The sequence below is a fragment of the Chelon labrosus genome (assembly GCF_963514085.1).
Source record: "Chelon labrosus genome assembly, chromosome: 2".
Classification (NCBI taxonomy): Eukaryota; Metazoa; Chordata; class Actinopteri; order Mugiliformes; family Mugilidae; genus Chelon; species Chelon labrosus.
The window spans coordinates 25449781-25467867 of record NC_140338.1 but is presented as its reverse complement, the minus strand read 5'-3'; the positions used below and the strand labels follow the sequence as shown (position 1 = coordinate 25467867).

Genomic DNA, 18087 nt, shown 5'->3' with positions numbered 1-18087 from the left:
TGGTTCACCTCTTTTCCTTCCTTGCACCACTTTTGATAAGCACTACACACTTTCAGAGATGCTTTGACCCAGACGTCTAGCCTCCACAGTCTGGTCCTTGTCAAAGTCGCAGATCATTACAGCGAGAAATTGCGCAACAAGTGACTCTGTCCAGACATACAAGTTTCCCATGGCTCTGACTCAGGCGTTATGAATGCTCCCATGTAAAAGGATTTATAATATTAATATTTTACCCACAGCTGTGGAACGCGAATGGACCTCACTCAAGTTGGCTAAAGCGAGCGGCCTTAAATCCAAGCTGCCACATCGTTCCATAAATATTTTAACTGGAACATCACGGATCAATAGAGTTAATTAAAGGCAGGAGCATTTGTGAGGTATTCCAGTAACACTTTATAGGGAAGCAATAAGGGCTGATATATTGTTTCTAATTAAAACTGGTTCAATGATTTTCAAGATAAAGAAAATAAATAAATAAATAAATAAAAACTTCAATGCACACAAACAGAGAAGAATAACTTATGTTTTAGTATCTTGCACCAACTTATCCTGCTCATTATTTTTTGCACTTAAATGGTTGCGTTGTTTTCAAATCAGCTGAGGTCTGCGTCCCTATAGGGCCTAATGATAACGGAGGTGTACACAGACGTTCAAGTAAGCATGTCAGACATATTCCTGTCAGCCTGACACTTTCAGATACAGTAAATACAGCCGGAAATGTGCTGTTTCATCAGAAAAATCTAGTGTCAGCATTTTCCACACTCACAAGCACACGCCAACTTCCAACTTTTCTGGAAAAGCTTCAAACGGCCCAACAGGCAAACAACATGTTGAAGGAGCAGCTAGGTAACCTGCAGTCCTCCGTGGTGGTTATTAAGTGGATTAACCCGCTTAGATTAGTCTCAGCTATTTCTCCCATCTGTCTACCGTTACAACACAGATCTGCTGAAGTACAAGGTCCACAAGACACACGCACGCACACACACACATTTGAAACAAGCATGTGAGCTATTTTTTTCTAATTGACCTACTGAACTACATATCTGTGCGTGGTTCGACACACACTCCAAGCAAATGTTTGCACATGTCACATGCCTGTATACTGTAGACACACTCACACACAAACCACTGCCTCACATGCAAAAAAACACGCTAATCTGCGATTAGTTGCTGGTTACCGTTCTCAGCTGAGACATGCAACTTATGTACAGTACTGACACAATGAGGTGGAGTTGGTGGTGCGTGACTTCGGACTCAGCTGGGGAAGGACTTTAGATTAAATGTGTAAGCCCAGTATGTCACTGTGTGTGAGCGACGCTGTAGAAGGAGCAACTTAAGGTACATGACAGTCTTTTTGTATTTGGGTTCAATTTAAGCCGCCTTTTATTGTGAATATTAAAGTTTTTTTTTTCAGTTTGAAACTGACACATCAAGAAAGTTAATAAAATAGCATAATAGTATAGTGCTAATCTGACGCTAATCTTTTCAACCCCACTGACATTCTTACTCACACTGTGACATATTAAAGTTAAACGACTTACGTGAATAAATGGCTTAATAAAGTCATTAATTTAAGCCAAAGCATAATTAAAACCTGATTTGTTTTTGGAACTTAGCCTGTACATGTGGCTATTAGTAAAATATGTAATGGCTGTTTGTATTTTTTAACAAATTTTGATCCATTTTTAAAAAAAAAAAACATTATGTAGCATAAATCATTCATTCTTGGACACGGTGTTTGACTGATAACTGGCGCACCAGAAACTAAAAATGTGGCACAATTCATCTTTGTAGAACATAGACACATTCCCACAATACATTAATCAAAAATATCCATTCACATGCATCTAAATGATGACTAAAAAAGCCTGTTTCAGAGCGTTATGTTTGTCTCTTCAATGACTTCTTATACTGTGCAGCTGCTTGTACAGGTGGATATATTCTGCACTTTGTGACCCAAATGTACATCTCAAACAGACCATTGTTTGTGCCACAGTCTGAGCTGCTACTAAATAAAACCACTAATGGTTCAATTCTTCCACTGGAAAGAAAAAAGCGCTCAGAGAAACACAAGTCACACATAACTCATTTTAGACAGTGAGGCTTTCTGTGAGACAACCTGAGGTGAACTGGGGCTAATTAATATTTAGCAGCTCTCACATGATACCAGTTGAATGTTGGCCTGTCAGTCAATTAAACAATTTGCGCAAAGTTTAGATGAGGAAAGTGATCTGAAATGGACTGTGCGTACTGGATGACATCAAGAATCAATTAGCTTGAAGCCTTGGGGGCCGACAAGGAACCTCGAGTGAGGAAAAGGCTGCTCTGAACAAGAGATCGTATTTCCGTTTTGTTATAACAGATACAAATATGAAAGGTGGGTCTGTTGGTGTAGAAATGGGAACGAAGACATGAAACAACTCAACAGGTAAAAAGGAGGAAGAGGAAGAGGAAAGGAATTCAAAATGTGGCTGAGGTGGATAGATAGAGGAGGAGGAGAAATATGAGGAAAGACACATGTTCAGATCAGGAAAATCAAGCCCTTCTTCTACTGACAGCAAAAGTTCAGAGAACGGTGTTCACAAAATGCAAATTAGAGCTCCAGCAACAGACAGCAGAACTGGCCAGACAGGTCACAACCTCCCATGACCCCATCTGTCACCGTGAACTCTGACCTTTTGTTCAACGCCTCATCAGGGTGCAGAAGCGGCAGAAATGACCAGTTCACTTAACTCTCCTCTGGCTTTCAGCTGCATTTAAGCAGTGCTTTAGTCTTCTGATATATTATCATTTCTACTTTGTTTATTTCATATCATTTATCTGAACTTCCTTTAAATGGCACGAAATGTAGGTCACGGCCTCCATGTTTGACTGAAGGATAAACCAGTTGTTTATCTTTGGAAAGAACCAAACAGGGCAAGTAGTCGAAAGTCTTTGTGTCTAGCTCCACCTAGTGGTCACCTACAACCACAACTATATTTGTGTGGATGGTTTCAATTACAGCTCCTAATCATTTTCTTCTGCATCACCAGGGCAACACAAACTTTTCATGAGCTTTTAAAACCAAGTCTTTTTTCAGCTTGTGAAAGCACATAATTGTGATAATTAAATGACGTTTTAAGTGGTTTATTTAACATCACAGGCCACAACTTTTATATTTAATGAACCTGTTTGTGTAAAAAATAGTATAGGATTACAGGCATCATAAAAAAAATAAAGATTTTGCTCCATTTCTATTGGGTTCAATCAAGTTTGGTGCATTTTGATCAAGAAAACCAAATAAGTACAGTGTTATGTGATAAATAGATTTACTTTATTAGTGCACATTTAATACTAGTTATATACAGCAAGTGCTTCAATTAAAATAATCTGTTGAAAAAGGACAAAAACACTTTGAGACAGTAATGTTAACATCAATGGCGTTTCAAACACAAACATGAAACCCTGCTTGTGACGGACCAATGCTGTGGCGTCTCCTTCATCGACCGCAGCCGTCAGACCTTCAGTTACCGACCTACAGCAGCTTTCAACATGAACTCAGCGATTGCAAAATCCTGCACAAAACTGAAGGCAGACGTCACCAGTGTGCAAATTATTATTTTTTCTTTCCCCCCCCATTAAATTTAAACAGGGATATTAATCTCTGTGTGCGTCATTTGTTGACTAAAAATAAATCTTCGAAGCAGTTTTCACTTCCACTACTTTCAAAAAAGCTGCCTGATAGTTTCGTGGAGGATTTCGTATCACGGAGAAGCTCATTTAATTCACATGCTGGGACACTTCATTTCCACATACGAGAACCATTCTTCATTTAAATCTCACTCGGAGTGAGGCAGGAGGGGTGAGCTCAATACCACTCTGTAAGTTAATTGCACTGGATTCCAGACGTCAGTGACCAGCGGCCCCACCTGAACTGACAGCCCGTGGAGGGGAACACTACTGTAATATTTTATGTCAGGACTGAACCTTTAAACCTCAGACATAACATCAGGCATCCATCCAGACGAGGCCACTTAGATTAAACATATGTAATATACTCTTCACTCTGATATAAAAAGTCTCCTTCATTTCACCACAAATTCAAATTGAAACATACTTGAGTTGAGGTTATGAGAACTAAAACAACTTAAAGAGCTTTATGCAAGAAAACAGCATATCATTGAAGACTGGAGGACGGACGGTGATCGAAAATGAACAGATACAGAAAAACAGTATAATCATGCCAACTTAGCTCTAAAAGCTGAATACTGAAACGCATTAAATAATTTAAATTCATAAAATTAAATCAAGTTACATTTAAAACATTTAAGTCTTTAACTAGAAGACAAATGAATACTTATTGCAGAACGTTTCTGGGACCAGACACTGCTTCACACATGCCATCTGATGTTCTCTAATGCACTCAGCATGACTGAAATCAGAAAGATTTCGCACTCGACCCAGATATGTTGGGGAACGCTCACTCATCGACTAAGTGCAAACATCCCAAATTTAGTCATCCTGATTAGATTTCCTTCTTTCTGTTCTGTGTGGTTGAGAAAGTCAGCAGCTTCCCGTCACGCATTCAGCCAAACTGGCTGAATGGAAAGTGTCACGTCTGCTGTGGCGGTCAAAAACAAGTTGAAACCGTCTGATTCTGTAGCCACATGGATGTGTAGGGTTTGAACGCAGGACTGTCGTGTCAGACCAGCTGCTCCTGATGTGAATAAACACTTGCAGAGAAAGTGCTGTGATCCACAATTCCATGCCAGTGTGATTGTCAAATGAGAAAGGATGCTTCATCCTTCAAATTTATGACAGTGCTTATTCTTTGTTGCCTCTTTTCTGAATATATGGACATTTCCTTTAAACTCTTCAAACGTCACAGAATAATTCTTGTGTCGACACGTTCCTCCTTGTGAAGCCTACATCCTGATGAGAACTCCTCCAGGTTGTTTCTTCAGTCAAGGTCTGGGGAGTCTTTGTGGTGGAGCTGCTCTCGTCTGCTGCACAGTGACAATCTTGTGATGGTGGTGAGTAGACATAAACAGCCACAGGTGAGTTGTTGGGCTGCAGTGGCAGATGAGCAGCTCCTCTCACTTCTAGCGGTGCTCCAGTGATTCAGTCAAGACCAGCAGATGATTTTCACTTGGAGAAGCGGGGCCTGTGCTTAGCTCCGGGGCTGGAGGAAGAGCCGAGATGTCTCCCGTGGCTCCTCCAGCGCTGGCGCAGGACAAAGTCGTAGTTGGCAGAGGTGCACATGGCATAAAACACATTGGCTTTGTCAGGAATCTGGAGCTCTGAGGCAGAAAGAGGGATGAAGTGATGAAGTGTTGCTCTTTAGTTTCACTATGCCTGCTGTATCTGGGTCTACGTCAGTTCTACATCCTTCTCTTTCAGTTTATGGAACATTTTCATATTAGAACGACCAATTTGTCTTTAAACTGTACTTTTTACAGGACATGCACTCGTCTTGTATTTGATCACAAGCACAAAGGGACACAACATATACAAAGCATAAACAGCATACACATAGAATTCTGATTCAGTAAAGTTTAGACCGCTGGAGGCAAGGCCTGAGGGAGGATATTCACCTTTTCCATTGTTGAGCTTCTGGTAGAGGCTGAAGTCGTTGCAGCTGACGTGCTCCATGTTGTGTTTTTCAAGAGCCCTCTGAACCACGTGACGTGTGTGATCCTGACTCGTCAGCTGGAGAGGAAACAGGCGAGCGTTAAAATCCAACCAAAGTAAATGCTAGTAACGGATGAGAGAGGGGGCAACGTGCAGCACAAGGCACAGGCTGAAGCTATAGGAGCGACACAGTACTCACGTATGTCACTTTACAAACATGTTTCTTAAATTTGGAGCTTCTGTTTTTATTTATTTTATTTTAATTGGGGATATAACTGTGCATATCTCACTGCAGTATCCATTAAGACAGTAAATGGTTGGTTCTTGTTACTTGCAATGAACATCTGTTAATACACTAGTTGAGTAAAGGAAACAACACTGGGAAACATAATTGTTATTTGTACACTTTATGTTGGCATTGTTGTTCTTATTTAGTCTTTTTCAAATATCACAAACTGATCCTGGTTCCTGATTTTGCACAGAACTCTTGAGGCAAAGTCACCTCTGACTTAAAACCTCAGTTTCCTGCCAACATAAATGTTGTTAAGTTATTAAGCAATCCCGACTCCTTACTCTTCTGCTTTTCTTCTTTTTATAGTACGGGTTAAACAAAGTTAACTGACAACAATGTGGATGACATTTGAAGTGTGTGCACCACAAATGACAAACTTACCAGTATGCTCTTGTAGACGTTTCCATTGCTGACAGACTCCACACTGACCCTGACGATACACAAGTCGGCAATCTGTTTGTTGTAAACGGGCTGCACAGTCTGAGACGAGCAGCTGGATGACGGCGATGACGATTCAGGGCTCAGCACCAGAGACGAAGAGCTGAGATCTGGATGTGAGGAGCTGCAGGATGAGCTAGAGAGGCTCCGAGAGGAGGAGGACATGGAGCTGGAGGAGAAGTCTTCTGCAACGTTGTGAAGGGAGCCCGATAGAGACTGAGAGGAGAGAGGAAATAAAATGAATGCTATATTATGTTTTTACCTTCATACACTCTGACTCTAAACTAGCACTAGCGGGGACTAGTGCTCCTACCTTGAGCTTGAGTCTGAGAGGGGAGGGCTGAGGAGCAGAGAGGTCCTCCATGTCTGAACTGCTGGAACCAGAAGACGATACACTGATCTGGTCAGCATGGGTCTTCCTGAGGGAGCTGTCGCTGGACGTTCGCAACCTGAACACACAATTTTTTTTTAAACACTTTTTCTAAAAGGTGAAAAAAAATCTACTTATTGTTTGCAAGCTATTACTGGATGAGGAACTGTTGATCAAATACAAAACTTGCTGTGAAGTTGAATTACTTCAGGAATTTAACAACAATGACACGGGAAAAAAAATGCAATGTTGTAAGAAAATCCGAATATATCTGTCAGGTTTCATATTGAGCTGATATAAAGGACTTACGTGGCAAGCTTCCTCGCGATGAGCCGACCGCTCCATGAGTTGGGAGAGTTGGGACAGGGGTCAACTGGAGGTTCCAGTTCACGAGATAGTTCATAGCTACAAAAGGAAAAAACAGATCAACTGAGACTCAGAGAACTTTTTTCATTATAGTTTCATTTCATGGCTTCAGTGTGTGCCTCACCTCTCCTGATCTGTGAGTAGCGTGTGCGCCTGCAGCCAGGCGGTGATGCGAGGGTTGACAGGAAGGCTGTAGCGAGAACAAGAAGCCTGAAGCTGCCGAATCTGAGAGATAATGTCAAACTCCTAAAACAGGACAATAAAACACAGATCAGGTCAATCTATGGGGGGGAAAGAGTAAGGTAGCATGTAAAAATCGTATACAAACATTAGATATCATTCATGGAAGGCACCACTAGGGGGTGACACCTACCCGTCTGCGTTTCTCAAAGTTGATGAGTCCACTCTGTGTTAAAAAAAAAAAAAGGGGGAAAAAGCAACCAGTGTTATATGGCATCATAAGTCCACTAAAGCACCATGAAGAAGAAAAAAAAAAAAAGAACTCACCTCCACAGTGTCAGTCAGTGCTGTATCCAGCATGGTGAGGACAGTCAGGTACGTGCCCAGGTACGGCACAACACCACTGTTCTGAAAACCAAGATAAAGACACATTTAAAAAAAAAAAAACCATGAACGTAACTTTTTTGAACAAAATAATGTAATTCATTTCTGTCCAATAATTAATTGCAGTGGTGATAGGAAATTAGTTGTTAGTTTTGCATAAGCCAGATGTAATAGACGATGGGATATCAAGCTCTGAAATACTGTATGTCAATAAACACTGCAGAAATACAACTGATGTTAAGATTTATACTCAGTTGGAAACAAAAGGCCATGACTTTTTAAATGAACTGAATATGGGGGTATAAAACATATTATACAGCCCCACCCACACTAAGTAAACAGGTGATCTGTGGGAAACACTGCACACATGTTTAGTTTTATATCCTTCCTTGTGTGTGAGTGTGTGTGCGTGTGTGTGCGTGTGTGTGTGTGTGTGTGTGTGTGTGTGGGGGGGGGGGGGGGGGGGGTACTAACGGTCATCTGAGCTGTAATGTTTTCCTTTAAATGTTCAGACAAAAACAGAAGAGGGAACTTGGTGTTTTTTGGGGGGAAAGAATATTAGCTTGAAAACATGTGGCTTTATTGAGGAAGTGGAATTGATGAAGCAGGCAAAAAATGAGTAAAAAATAAGCCTCAGCTTTTCGTTTATCTTCATCTGTTCATTCCATTGGTCACTTTCATTTCGGCGAAACTGAGGAACCAAAAGGTAATTTCCAAACAAGCTGACGACCATGCTCTTACCGTCTGCCTGGACTCGGAGCAGAGTCGGGGTGATTTAGAGCCCGGGGTGGCGCTGCCGTCTGGGTGACTCCCATCCTGCAGAAAGCAGATAATTCAGCATTGATAGGTCAAAATAATTCATCCAGAGATGTTATATAATTGTACTTTTCAGGGTTGAGCACATCCTAACAGGGTACTGTGGGTGTGGGAGGGTGTTCCTTCTGCCGTGGCTTGGTGACAACATGGTGTTGGAAAGCAATCACATAGCTGGTATGTACGCAGTATATTAATGAAAACTGATTAGTAACTCTTCCCCTATCAGCTACCTCTATGTGCAGTTTTATTGGTGTTGGCCATTCGCAACAGCCTTTCTCTTTAATCTATAGAAAGCAGGTTGCTGATAAAAGTGGTATCACTAAATACACATTCATATCGGTTGTTTTCCACAGCGAACGGCTCTCAGAACAAAAAGCAGAGTGGCAGGTGAATGAACACTGAGAGGTCTTTCACTCAAAACTCAAACTATTAGAGGCCACTCAGTGCACAACAGATTTGTGAGTCGTGTGTAACATTTTTCACCGTGCATATTATGTACTCTTTTAACCAAATAAAGAGAAGACAGGCTGCTTAGCAGAAGTTACACAAGCATTGAGACGTCCAACAAGGCGCTACGTCTCAGGAAGTGACCCATTATTGTGGGCATTTAACGCTGAGCTGACAATATTGATGTTAAGAAGTTCAACCATGCATACAAGAGCTGGTAGAGATCCTTTCCTTATCAGTCCACATTCTGTCACATTGTAGTTACCTCCACTAGGATCTCTCTGCTGGTCAGCACGCAGTTCTCATCAGGAAAAGTCTCCAACAGGTGATCAAAGGCGGTCATACTTTCCCTGAAAACAAACACATTTAAAGTGTCATTCTTGTTCCGGATAAATATTCACTTGATTCAGAAGTCTGAAGCAGTTCCACATGACAGAAGACTGTTTTTATTTACATGTGGAGTGAAATAAACCTGCAGAGTCCTGTAAATGTTTGCTAACCTGCTGACAGCAGCCCAGGTCTTCTTGAGGCGATATACAGCATTGCACTGCAGGGCTGACAGGATGGCCTTTAAGGAGGAAAAGTTCTTCAGCTGTCTGCATTCCTGCAGAGACACATAATAAAGTTAGACTAGGTTTAGGCAGTCATAATCATATACATCACTTAATATATTCGAAATGTTTTTTGAACCTGTGCAATGGAGATCCACCTCTCGATGATGCGTGCTCTGTGGACAGGACTGGTGTGCGAGCAGCGAGGTGAGTTTGGGGCAGTGGAGGGGTACAGGAAGGTGGAGGACAAGCAGGGCGATGAGAGGGGAGAGGAAGTGGAAGGGCTTGGCGAGGATGGGCAGAGGAGTGAGGTGATGACACGGTTGGTTACTGCGTTAAACTGAGAGATGGTGGCGCGGACCGTCGGAGCCAGGTTTCGGTTTTCTTTCTTGTCACGCTGGGACCAGACGCAGCCCAGGCAGTGGAAGGGCACCACTTTGACAAACAGTTCCTGAGAAATGGGACAGGAAAACGGTCACAATTCCAGCAACCATGCACCAATAAGCACCGACTCAGCAACACAGAGGATTTTCATGAATGAAACCTACAGCGTCCAGTCTGGTCAGCTGCTCTGCCACATCTGTCACAGGGAAGCCCATAAAGGTGTGTACTTCCTCCTTTGTGGACATCTCTCCTCCATCCTCCTGATCCCTGTTCTCTTGCTGCAATGATTCACTGTCCTGCTCTGACGCAGACTGGCCGCAATCTGTCAAACAAACCAAATCATAAATGTCATCAAAACATGCTTCTCAACAGGGACAAAAAACATTCACCAACCTGAATCATAAAAAGATAGAAAATAGATGCAGATGTCTCAATATTTATCTGCTGCCTGCCCATTCAATACTTGTCAGATTCAATTAATTTTTTTTTTTATTAATAGCAGAGAATCTTTTGCACCGAGTCAGAATATTTGAGCTGATTAGAGTTTAGAGTGCCACTGTGTATCCTTCTTCCTCGTACCCTGTTCTTGGAGCCTCTTGAGCAGGGCATCGGCAGACTTAGCCAAGCGTCTGAAGCAGAGGCGACTGTGCAAGTGGACACACAACAGCCGGAGGGCCCGGTACTGAGGAGGCTCATGGAAGTCTTCACTGTATTCCTCCAGCCAAAGTCGGATCACTGGGTGTAACGTACTGAGATATGAGAGAATGAACTGTTAGTTTGTCTTGCCCACACTCAGATTAAAGGAGGCCTGAACAACATCGGGTTTGTTTGTTTTATTTCACTCCATTAAATCCAATCACTAAACTGACTGCACTCACCTGCGACGGCACACGGTGTTATCCAGGTTAGTTATCGAGTCGTCTCTGTGGAGGAAAAAGGAAAGACACTTACTAAATCAGCTAAATTGTGAATCAAGAGATTATCACCGCATGTAGGGACAATGTGGAGACCAAGCGATGACAGAATACATCCTGTAAACAACAAAAGTACTAGGGCTGAACCTCCTAAACTATCCATCCTGTGGAAATGTCCAACAACACTTTGAATCCCTGCAGAGACACTGTGGCCTTGCTACAGACAGACATGTCCTTCTGGGATTAAGTTTTATAATATACGCAGCAAAAGTGAAACTCTGTGTTATGACATCTAATTTGTAGGAACCTGACTGAGGTTTTACATCCTGCAGACACTCCTGCAAGGCAAAGTTGAGGCTGAACTCAAGAAAAGCTCACAGAATACCTGTTGCCACCAGCACCGCGGATATGAGGGCGACTGTTTGTGGCCTTTGGTGCTGTTGAGTTGAAGTAGTGTTTGTCAGTTTCACACAGGCAGACATTTGCAGTAAAGGTGAGCTGATCTGCGGTCCTTTTATGTTTAATAGGAGATGACAACAAAGTAGCTTCTATTTTTAGAATATTCTGGCAAGTCATTCCCGAACGTATGTGATTCAGGTACTCTGAGCACTGCTGGGTGTGGAGGGTGTAGTCATGAACACCTGGGAATGGAACAAAGCGGGCAACAGTTTATTTCAAGCACTTGACAACAATACCCGTCTTAGAAACCCGCCCTGCTTCAATGAAGGTTTGCTCTGTGAACACCTGGTGCACCGTAGAGCGAGAGTGTTCGACAGCTCTCGCCTTTAAAACTAACCAGAGATCCTGGCACGTTGTAAAAACTCACCATGCATATGTTTCACTTACAAACGTATTCAGTGATGACCTTTTTAAAAGTAGCACACAATAAGAAATCACTGAGTTATGAAGCAAATATTAACTCCCTCCTCTCTGTGTGTAGCTTCTTTTTATCTAAATTATTTTATTTATTATAGGCTTTTTCACTAGATACCACAGTCATAAACTGGCTGCACATATTTGCTTTTGTGTCAAGAGTCAGTTGAGAATGACATCATTCTCATTTCTGTGTGTGGTAAATATAACGCTACCGCCACAGCCAGCTAGTTTAGCTTAGCATAAAGTCTGGAAACAAATGGAAACTCTTGACTCTGAAATAGAACATGCAGTGGGAGTATGGTTTTCTGCTACAACTCAGAGCAAGAAAGACATTAAGCCCAACTGTTCATTTTGACAATGATCACATTTGCGGACCGTTTCTCTCACCTCTGAAACAGCAGCTCGATGAGGGTGCTGGTGGAGGTGAAGGCCCTGTAGGTGGAGAGGAACACAGGGAGGAAGTCGGGTTCCCGGTGCTCAGGGTCTAGCAGGTGGGTGACCAGACGCTCCAAGGTGGCTGCCTTCAGCCTGCGCACCTTCACCGTGTGGTACTGGACACAGCTGAAGGCCGTCTGTGACTCTTCCGAGCCCGGCAGGACGGGCTCCCTGCGCAGCGTGATGCCAAACACCGCCCCGTCCTCCTCCTCCTCGCCCCACTCCTGAACTGGGTCCTGCAGGGGAGAATTCATAGTCACCTTAAATATTGAAGCTAACACATGTTATGGACTTCTGTTCTGCTTCTTGAACACCTCATGTTTAAAAAGAAATAATTCCTCTACATAACTATTATGTTACATAACTAGCTCTATGAACACTCATATCTGCAGAAGGCCTTCAGACTGAACAATACTTCATATAAAGTCGATGAACCTCATTCTTGAGACCTTGCTTGCTTGTGACTCAGCCTTAAAATCTGAAGCAGGCAAACACCTGGTGACTGGACAAGTGACTGGACAGAGAAGCATTCGCTTACGCACCAGTTTGTGTCAACAAAGGACACTCAGTTAACAGAGCCACCACACCGTTTAACACAATTTAAATCGGAATTTTCTTCATTTTATTTTGATTTAAAACTGTAGAGAAGCTGCAGGGCAGTATTTTTTTTCTCTTTAGAAGTTGTGATACTTTGTACAGTTTTGTATAGATCAGGGTTTTGGTTTGTTAATTAAGAGTAGTGAATAGTTGTGGTTGTAACAGAGGTTGTTTTACCTTTACTAGTATTTAAAACACAAGAACTGAGGAAACAAATACATTCACATGAGATTTTGGTTATTTCCATATTATGGATGGTCAGTAAGATGACATTGTGGATTCTTACAGTCACAAAGCATGGCTTAGTCAGAAAGAAAATATTTTATGATGCAGCATTACATTGCATACTTAAGGTAAGGAAAGATGTGACTGCCACCAAAACTGGAGACACAGGTCACTGACATTATTTGTCCCAGCCCGTTTAGACGCAGTAGCCCTTCACAACATGCTGTTGAAAGTGTTTTAGAAAGCTCAACAAAAATCTAAAACTAACGTTTGCCACAGATAAAACTAGAAAAGCAATCCAATCAGCAGAGAAGGATAAAATTTTGAAAAGGCTTGTAAAAAAAAAAGAAAAAAAAAGTCAGAAATAACACTAGAAAATAAATAAATAATTGATCACAAAAAAAAAAAGAAGTCAGAAATAACACTTCCCAAAATCCCAAACATAACTCTGTGAGTGTTTGTTGTCACAGTGAAGCAGACCAGAGCTGATCTGGTTCTAGTCACAGTCCTGACCTGAGGCTCAGTGACTGCACAGAAACATGAGCCCATACAGGTCATATGTAATCACAGTGTTATTAAGCACAACAATGTGTGTAACAATAGCAGAAAGACCATGATTGAATATCACATGACAGAAACTATAGTGTCACTCTGCTCTGAATGAAACCATTATCAGTCCGTTCGTCCTGGTGGCCAGAGACAAGCACACAACTAAATTCACATGAGGATGAGAGCACATGTAGAAAAACAGACACCCCAGCTCTATCCAGTCAATCAGGGAATCAGAATTACCATAAGTTAATTGAACCTACCATCGATAATTGCCATTTCCCCATGTTTATCCGGAGAATAGATCCTCCTGTGTGTGTAAACTCAATTAAGGATTTAACTCCGTCCTCCGACACCTCACGTCAGTCTGAAAAGCTTTCATTGTTGAGCATTAATGTCACAAAAAAATTATAATAAAAAAATAGAGTCCAGACGTCGGAGCTGAGTAGCGACAGTCTGTCAGCTCAGACGATCTACGCTGAGAGCAGGAGGAGGGTGAAGGGTTACTTCTGTGGGCGTGGCTATCGAACAGGTGTGGGCGGGGCCACGGGTGACAGCCAATGGACATAACTAATGAATGGCAACAGATTTTGTTATGTAGATTTTAAATAATGAGAAGATAAATGTTGATAGTGACGACACTGTGTATTATTATAACAGAGTGTCGTTTAGAAATTCTGCACTGCTTATACAAAAGTAAAATGGCCTTACAAATGAGCTGAGCCACTGAAACATAAATAAAGTATTGTAGAAGTTAAACTGAGCACCCAAAGCTTAAGTTGCACTTAGTTTATCAAGATAAATGTAGTGGTTGAAAAACACAACGTCTCTGGAATGAAAAAAAGTAAGTGGAGTAACAGCCTTAAATGTTTTAAAGGTAACATAAGAGTTCCCATCAAAAGACATTAAAATGTGCGTTACTGTTCATGAAAACAGCCGCTCTTTTCTTTTTTTTTCTTTTTTTTCTGAAAGCAGACAATAAATATGCAGCAGCAGCATAATGTTGGTGAATATGGCCACATAACTTTCATACAAAAAGGGAAGCTTGGCTGTCAGCAAGGATCTGCTGGTGTTAGTATAAGACACATAAAGTATCATGAATGCTTTCAGTATTTCTGTGGTGTATTAATAAAAAGGTGTGAAAGTGAATTAGATGTATATGTGGCTGTATTCCAGCTTTAGTCACAGATTGTATAATGGCAGACAGTTCATTTCTAAATTTAATTCCTTGCAGAAAGGAACTGAAGAGACAGTACTGTGACATCTGGTGGAGAAAATGATAACCATTAAAAAAAAAGGGGAATTGTTCCAGTTTCCTTAAATCCTTTGACTAAAAACAGGCCCTGCAGCATTCATGTTTGGGTTTACATAAAAAAGCTTGGGATAACTCTACAGGAAGAGATTAAATTATGTTGAAGGAAGATGGATCATCTGAAGGTGAAAAGCTGTTTCCAGGCCAACGTCAACATGTTAGCAGCCACTGATTCATGTCGTAAAAGAATCCAGTCAGGACAGTTTTTTCCTCAACAGCCTCTAAGCTTTAAGCATGTTGTCAGGGGCGTGGTGTGACATTCCACAAACAGCAAAACAGGTCTGTTGTGATCCTAAAAATACGACTTCAAGACAGCACAAAATCAGGAACAATTGTATAAATTTGGAGATTTAAGTGCTACTGAAAGCATTAACCCTGATCCCATTCATTTAGAGACGGATCGAACACACGCAGCAAAACAAGCTGAGCAGACTCAAATCTTTAATCAGGCCGCTCCCAGCTCATTAAAGCCAAACGAAAGAATGAGCTTTGTTTGTCAAATGAGTTTTCTGTCTCTCTCTGAAATGAAACTCTGGCACAATTCTCCAGTGTCGGACAAAGCCTCACGGAACTTCTATGAGGGCCGAACAAAAGAGCAGAGAAACAGCTGAGTAGAGACCTCAATTAGTTGTGATTAGACACATGAATGGGTGATGAGGTGGCATGCCTGCCAGAGGATGAGAAAACATGTCTTCTTCTCAAGAATTGACACGACCAATTTATATTATAGGAAAATGATCTACTTCCAGGGGATTTCTGCAGCGCCGTAGTTCCTTCTCAGTGTCACTAAAAAGCCGCACATGTCGATGACGTTCTGGGCGTGGGACAAAAAAAAAAAAAATGGAACAATAGAGGAAGTTCCCAGAGAGAAAAACCTGACGTAAACGATGAATGAGTATACGACAGCTGATACTGTACCTGCATCCACCTGCAGTCAGATCAGCCCGTCACAGAGGACACGGACTCTAATTGTAAATGTATAAATTAAAATCTGTGTTTTACTGTAAACTGCAAATCATTTGAATTCTCCTATTTAATTGATGTAAATTAAAATGGTTTAGTGAAAAAAGTATCAAATCAAAGTTTTCTCTCATGGTCTGCTGTGATGGTAGAAGGAATATCTTTTAGGTTTGGATTGCTGTCAGCATCAACAAGGGCTCTGGGAATTTTATAGATGAATTTATTCACTGTGAAAATAACTTAACAATGATTACTAGTTCCCATCCTAATTTTGCTGGTTCTTACTTTGCAAATGTGAGGATTTTGTTCTCTGCAAACTGAAGATCTTTGGGTTTTATACTGCTGGTCAGCTAAAATAAAGAATTGTTATACGGTGAGTTCATGATGATATATGAAAATTCTTTTAAATTGTATTTTGTTTATAAATTTGAAACCTGGTGACGTTGAATGTCATATCACAGTCAGTCATGTTGTTTAAGAAAATCTCATGAACACCTCAGAAAAATAATATGTTCATATTTCCACAATGATCTGTCAGGGTCATGTTTGGACAATAAAGATCCTTACAGTGGAGAATCCAAGTGTATAGATGCAATCTAAGAAAATATTCTACCTTCAAGGACACCAAGAGCAGCATCTCTCTATTAAATGACACAAGTATTTTATGATGAACTATTTTGGATGATGCTAGAAACCCAGTTTGTCCAAACTCACTTCATTCTGTTGGTCCATGTCCAAGAACTGGAAGCTCCTCAGCCAAACGCCGGGCTCCGTGTCCATGTGGACGCCCACACAGTGACTAGGCCTGAGCCACAGCAGCTTCTTCATCCTGCCCACCCGGCTGCGGAGGCTGCGGGGTTCCCCTCCATCGCTGCCTCCGCACACAGAAAGAACGGTCCGCATCTCCCGCTCTGCCTCGGTCACGCTACGGGCCCACGCACCTCGTCAGATCTCTCCCACACCTGCTGCCTCATCTGTGTCAGGGAGGAGAGTGTGAAGGCAGTCAGTTGTTTTATTCCAGCCCGCTTCCAAAAAACTGAGTGAGTGGTAGCAGATCATAAAAATCGTGACTAGATTTTTGGGTTAAAAACAGGTTAATGTTTCAGCATCGCTATGCTTCAGCAATGCTGAGCAGCATATCTGCTCTAAACTGCAGAGTACAGGTAGAGATCTTTAAAATCTATTTTTGTCTGAACTGATGGATGAATCAATGTAAGTCTAGCAGAAAAATGCGTTTAAAAAAAGAAAAAATAAGCATATGTAGAATATCACAGCATCAGTTAGTCAAAATGAATGCATTCCTCCACTAAATCTCCTTTCATGACTGATCTAATGTATAGTTCATGTTGAAACAGCATCAGAAATGTGTTAATTCAAATAGATGATCATTTTGGAGGATGCACTTTGTGGTGCTGTTAAACTGGAACAAATTAAACACTCAAGTGTTTCTGTTATTTAGCTTAACTCGCTGACTAAAATGTGGTTGTCAAAATCATAGAAACTAGTCTTAACATAACCTTCATGAAGCTAAGATTAAATGCAGGACTGTATTAGTTTTCAAAAGTGTACCTAATGAACTGAAAAGTGAATGTATATAGTTAATAAGAATCCTAATTAAATATTCAGCATCTTCAAAAATATAAAACAAACCAATGAAAATATGAAGACTGCGATGAGGTACAGATAAAACTTTCATTATAACCATTAAATAGTATTTAAAGACACAAAATTCACAAATGTTTTCAGCATCCCTGAGGAAAAAATCTGTTCCTGGAAGACACTAATCACTCATAAACTGGAGAAAATATAAAATCACTTAACTGTAATGAATCCTGAAGTCCATGTTCAGAGCGCTCCAACCTGAATATTCGTGCAGAGACAGTGTGAAAGTTGGAAGGAAGAGACTCTGGCATTTATCTGGGTGGACTGATTGTTCTTTGTGTTGGTGGGAGGATGATGTCCTGCGCATGTCTGGGTCTGTCTCTCTCTCTCTGTGTGTGTGTGTGTGTGTGTGTGTGTGTGTGTGTGTGTGTGTGTGTGTGTGTGTATGTATGAGTGTGTATGAGTGTGTGTTGGAATGGCCTCCTCCTCGTTTGGTGTGATATATTTATATAATCATGTCTCATTTGAATTGCTTTTCACAATTAACATCATTCCAGTTCACTGCCCTGCTGCTCTTTAAGAGTAGCCTAAACCATAAACTCTGTGCCCTCGTTTTCACCTTGGCTGCAGACACAAACATTGTAGGAGTGGATGCCTCAGAGAGAAGTGCCTCATTGGTTCTTACCTGTGAGTGACTTACAGTTGTCAGACAACGTGAAGCTGCACGTTCATGACTATCTTTACAGATCTGAGATATGTTTAAATGGAAGGTTGTTGTC

At 41.4% G+C, this 18087-nt stretch overlaps 1 protein-coding gene across 2 annotated transcripts; it reads right to left on the bottom strand.

Annotated features, from left to right (window-relative positions):
- Positions 1-3311: 3311 nt before the first annotated feature.
- Positions 3312-16974, bottom strand: rgl3a (ral guanine nucleotide dissociation stimulator-like 3a). 2 transcript variants are annotated; one of them, XM_084564536.1, is made up of 17 exons: positions 16421-16974; positions 12016-12299; positions 10717-10761; positions 10418-10587; positions 10003-10160; positions 9594-9905; positions 9404-9507; positions 9169-9253; positions 8382-8456; positions 7584-7664; positions 7450-7482; positions 7201-7322; positions 7020-7115; positions 6654-6789; positions 6284-6556; positions 5574-5688; positions 3312-5279 (listed from the first exon to the last, which is right to left on the bottom strand). In XM_084564536.1, the coding sequence occupies exons 1-17, from the start codon at positions 16607-16609 to the stop codon at positions 5125-5127; spliced, it is 2433 nt and encodes an 810-aa protein (XP_084420662.1). In that variant the 5' UTR covers positions 16610-16974; the 3' UTR covers positions 3312-5124. The 2 variants fall into 2 exon arrangements, with proteins under 2 accessions (XP_084420662.1, XP_084420663.1); XM_084564537.1 differs by lacking the exon at positions 16421-16974 and adding an exon at positions 13698-13884.
- Positions 16975-18087: the final 1113 nt, after the last annotated feature.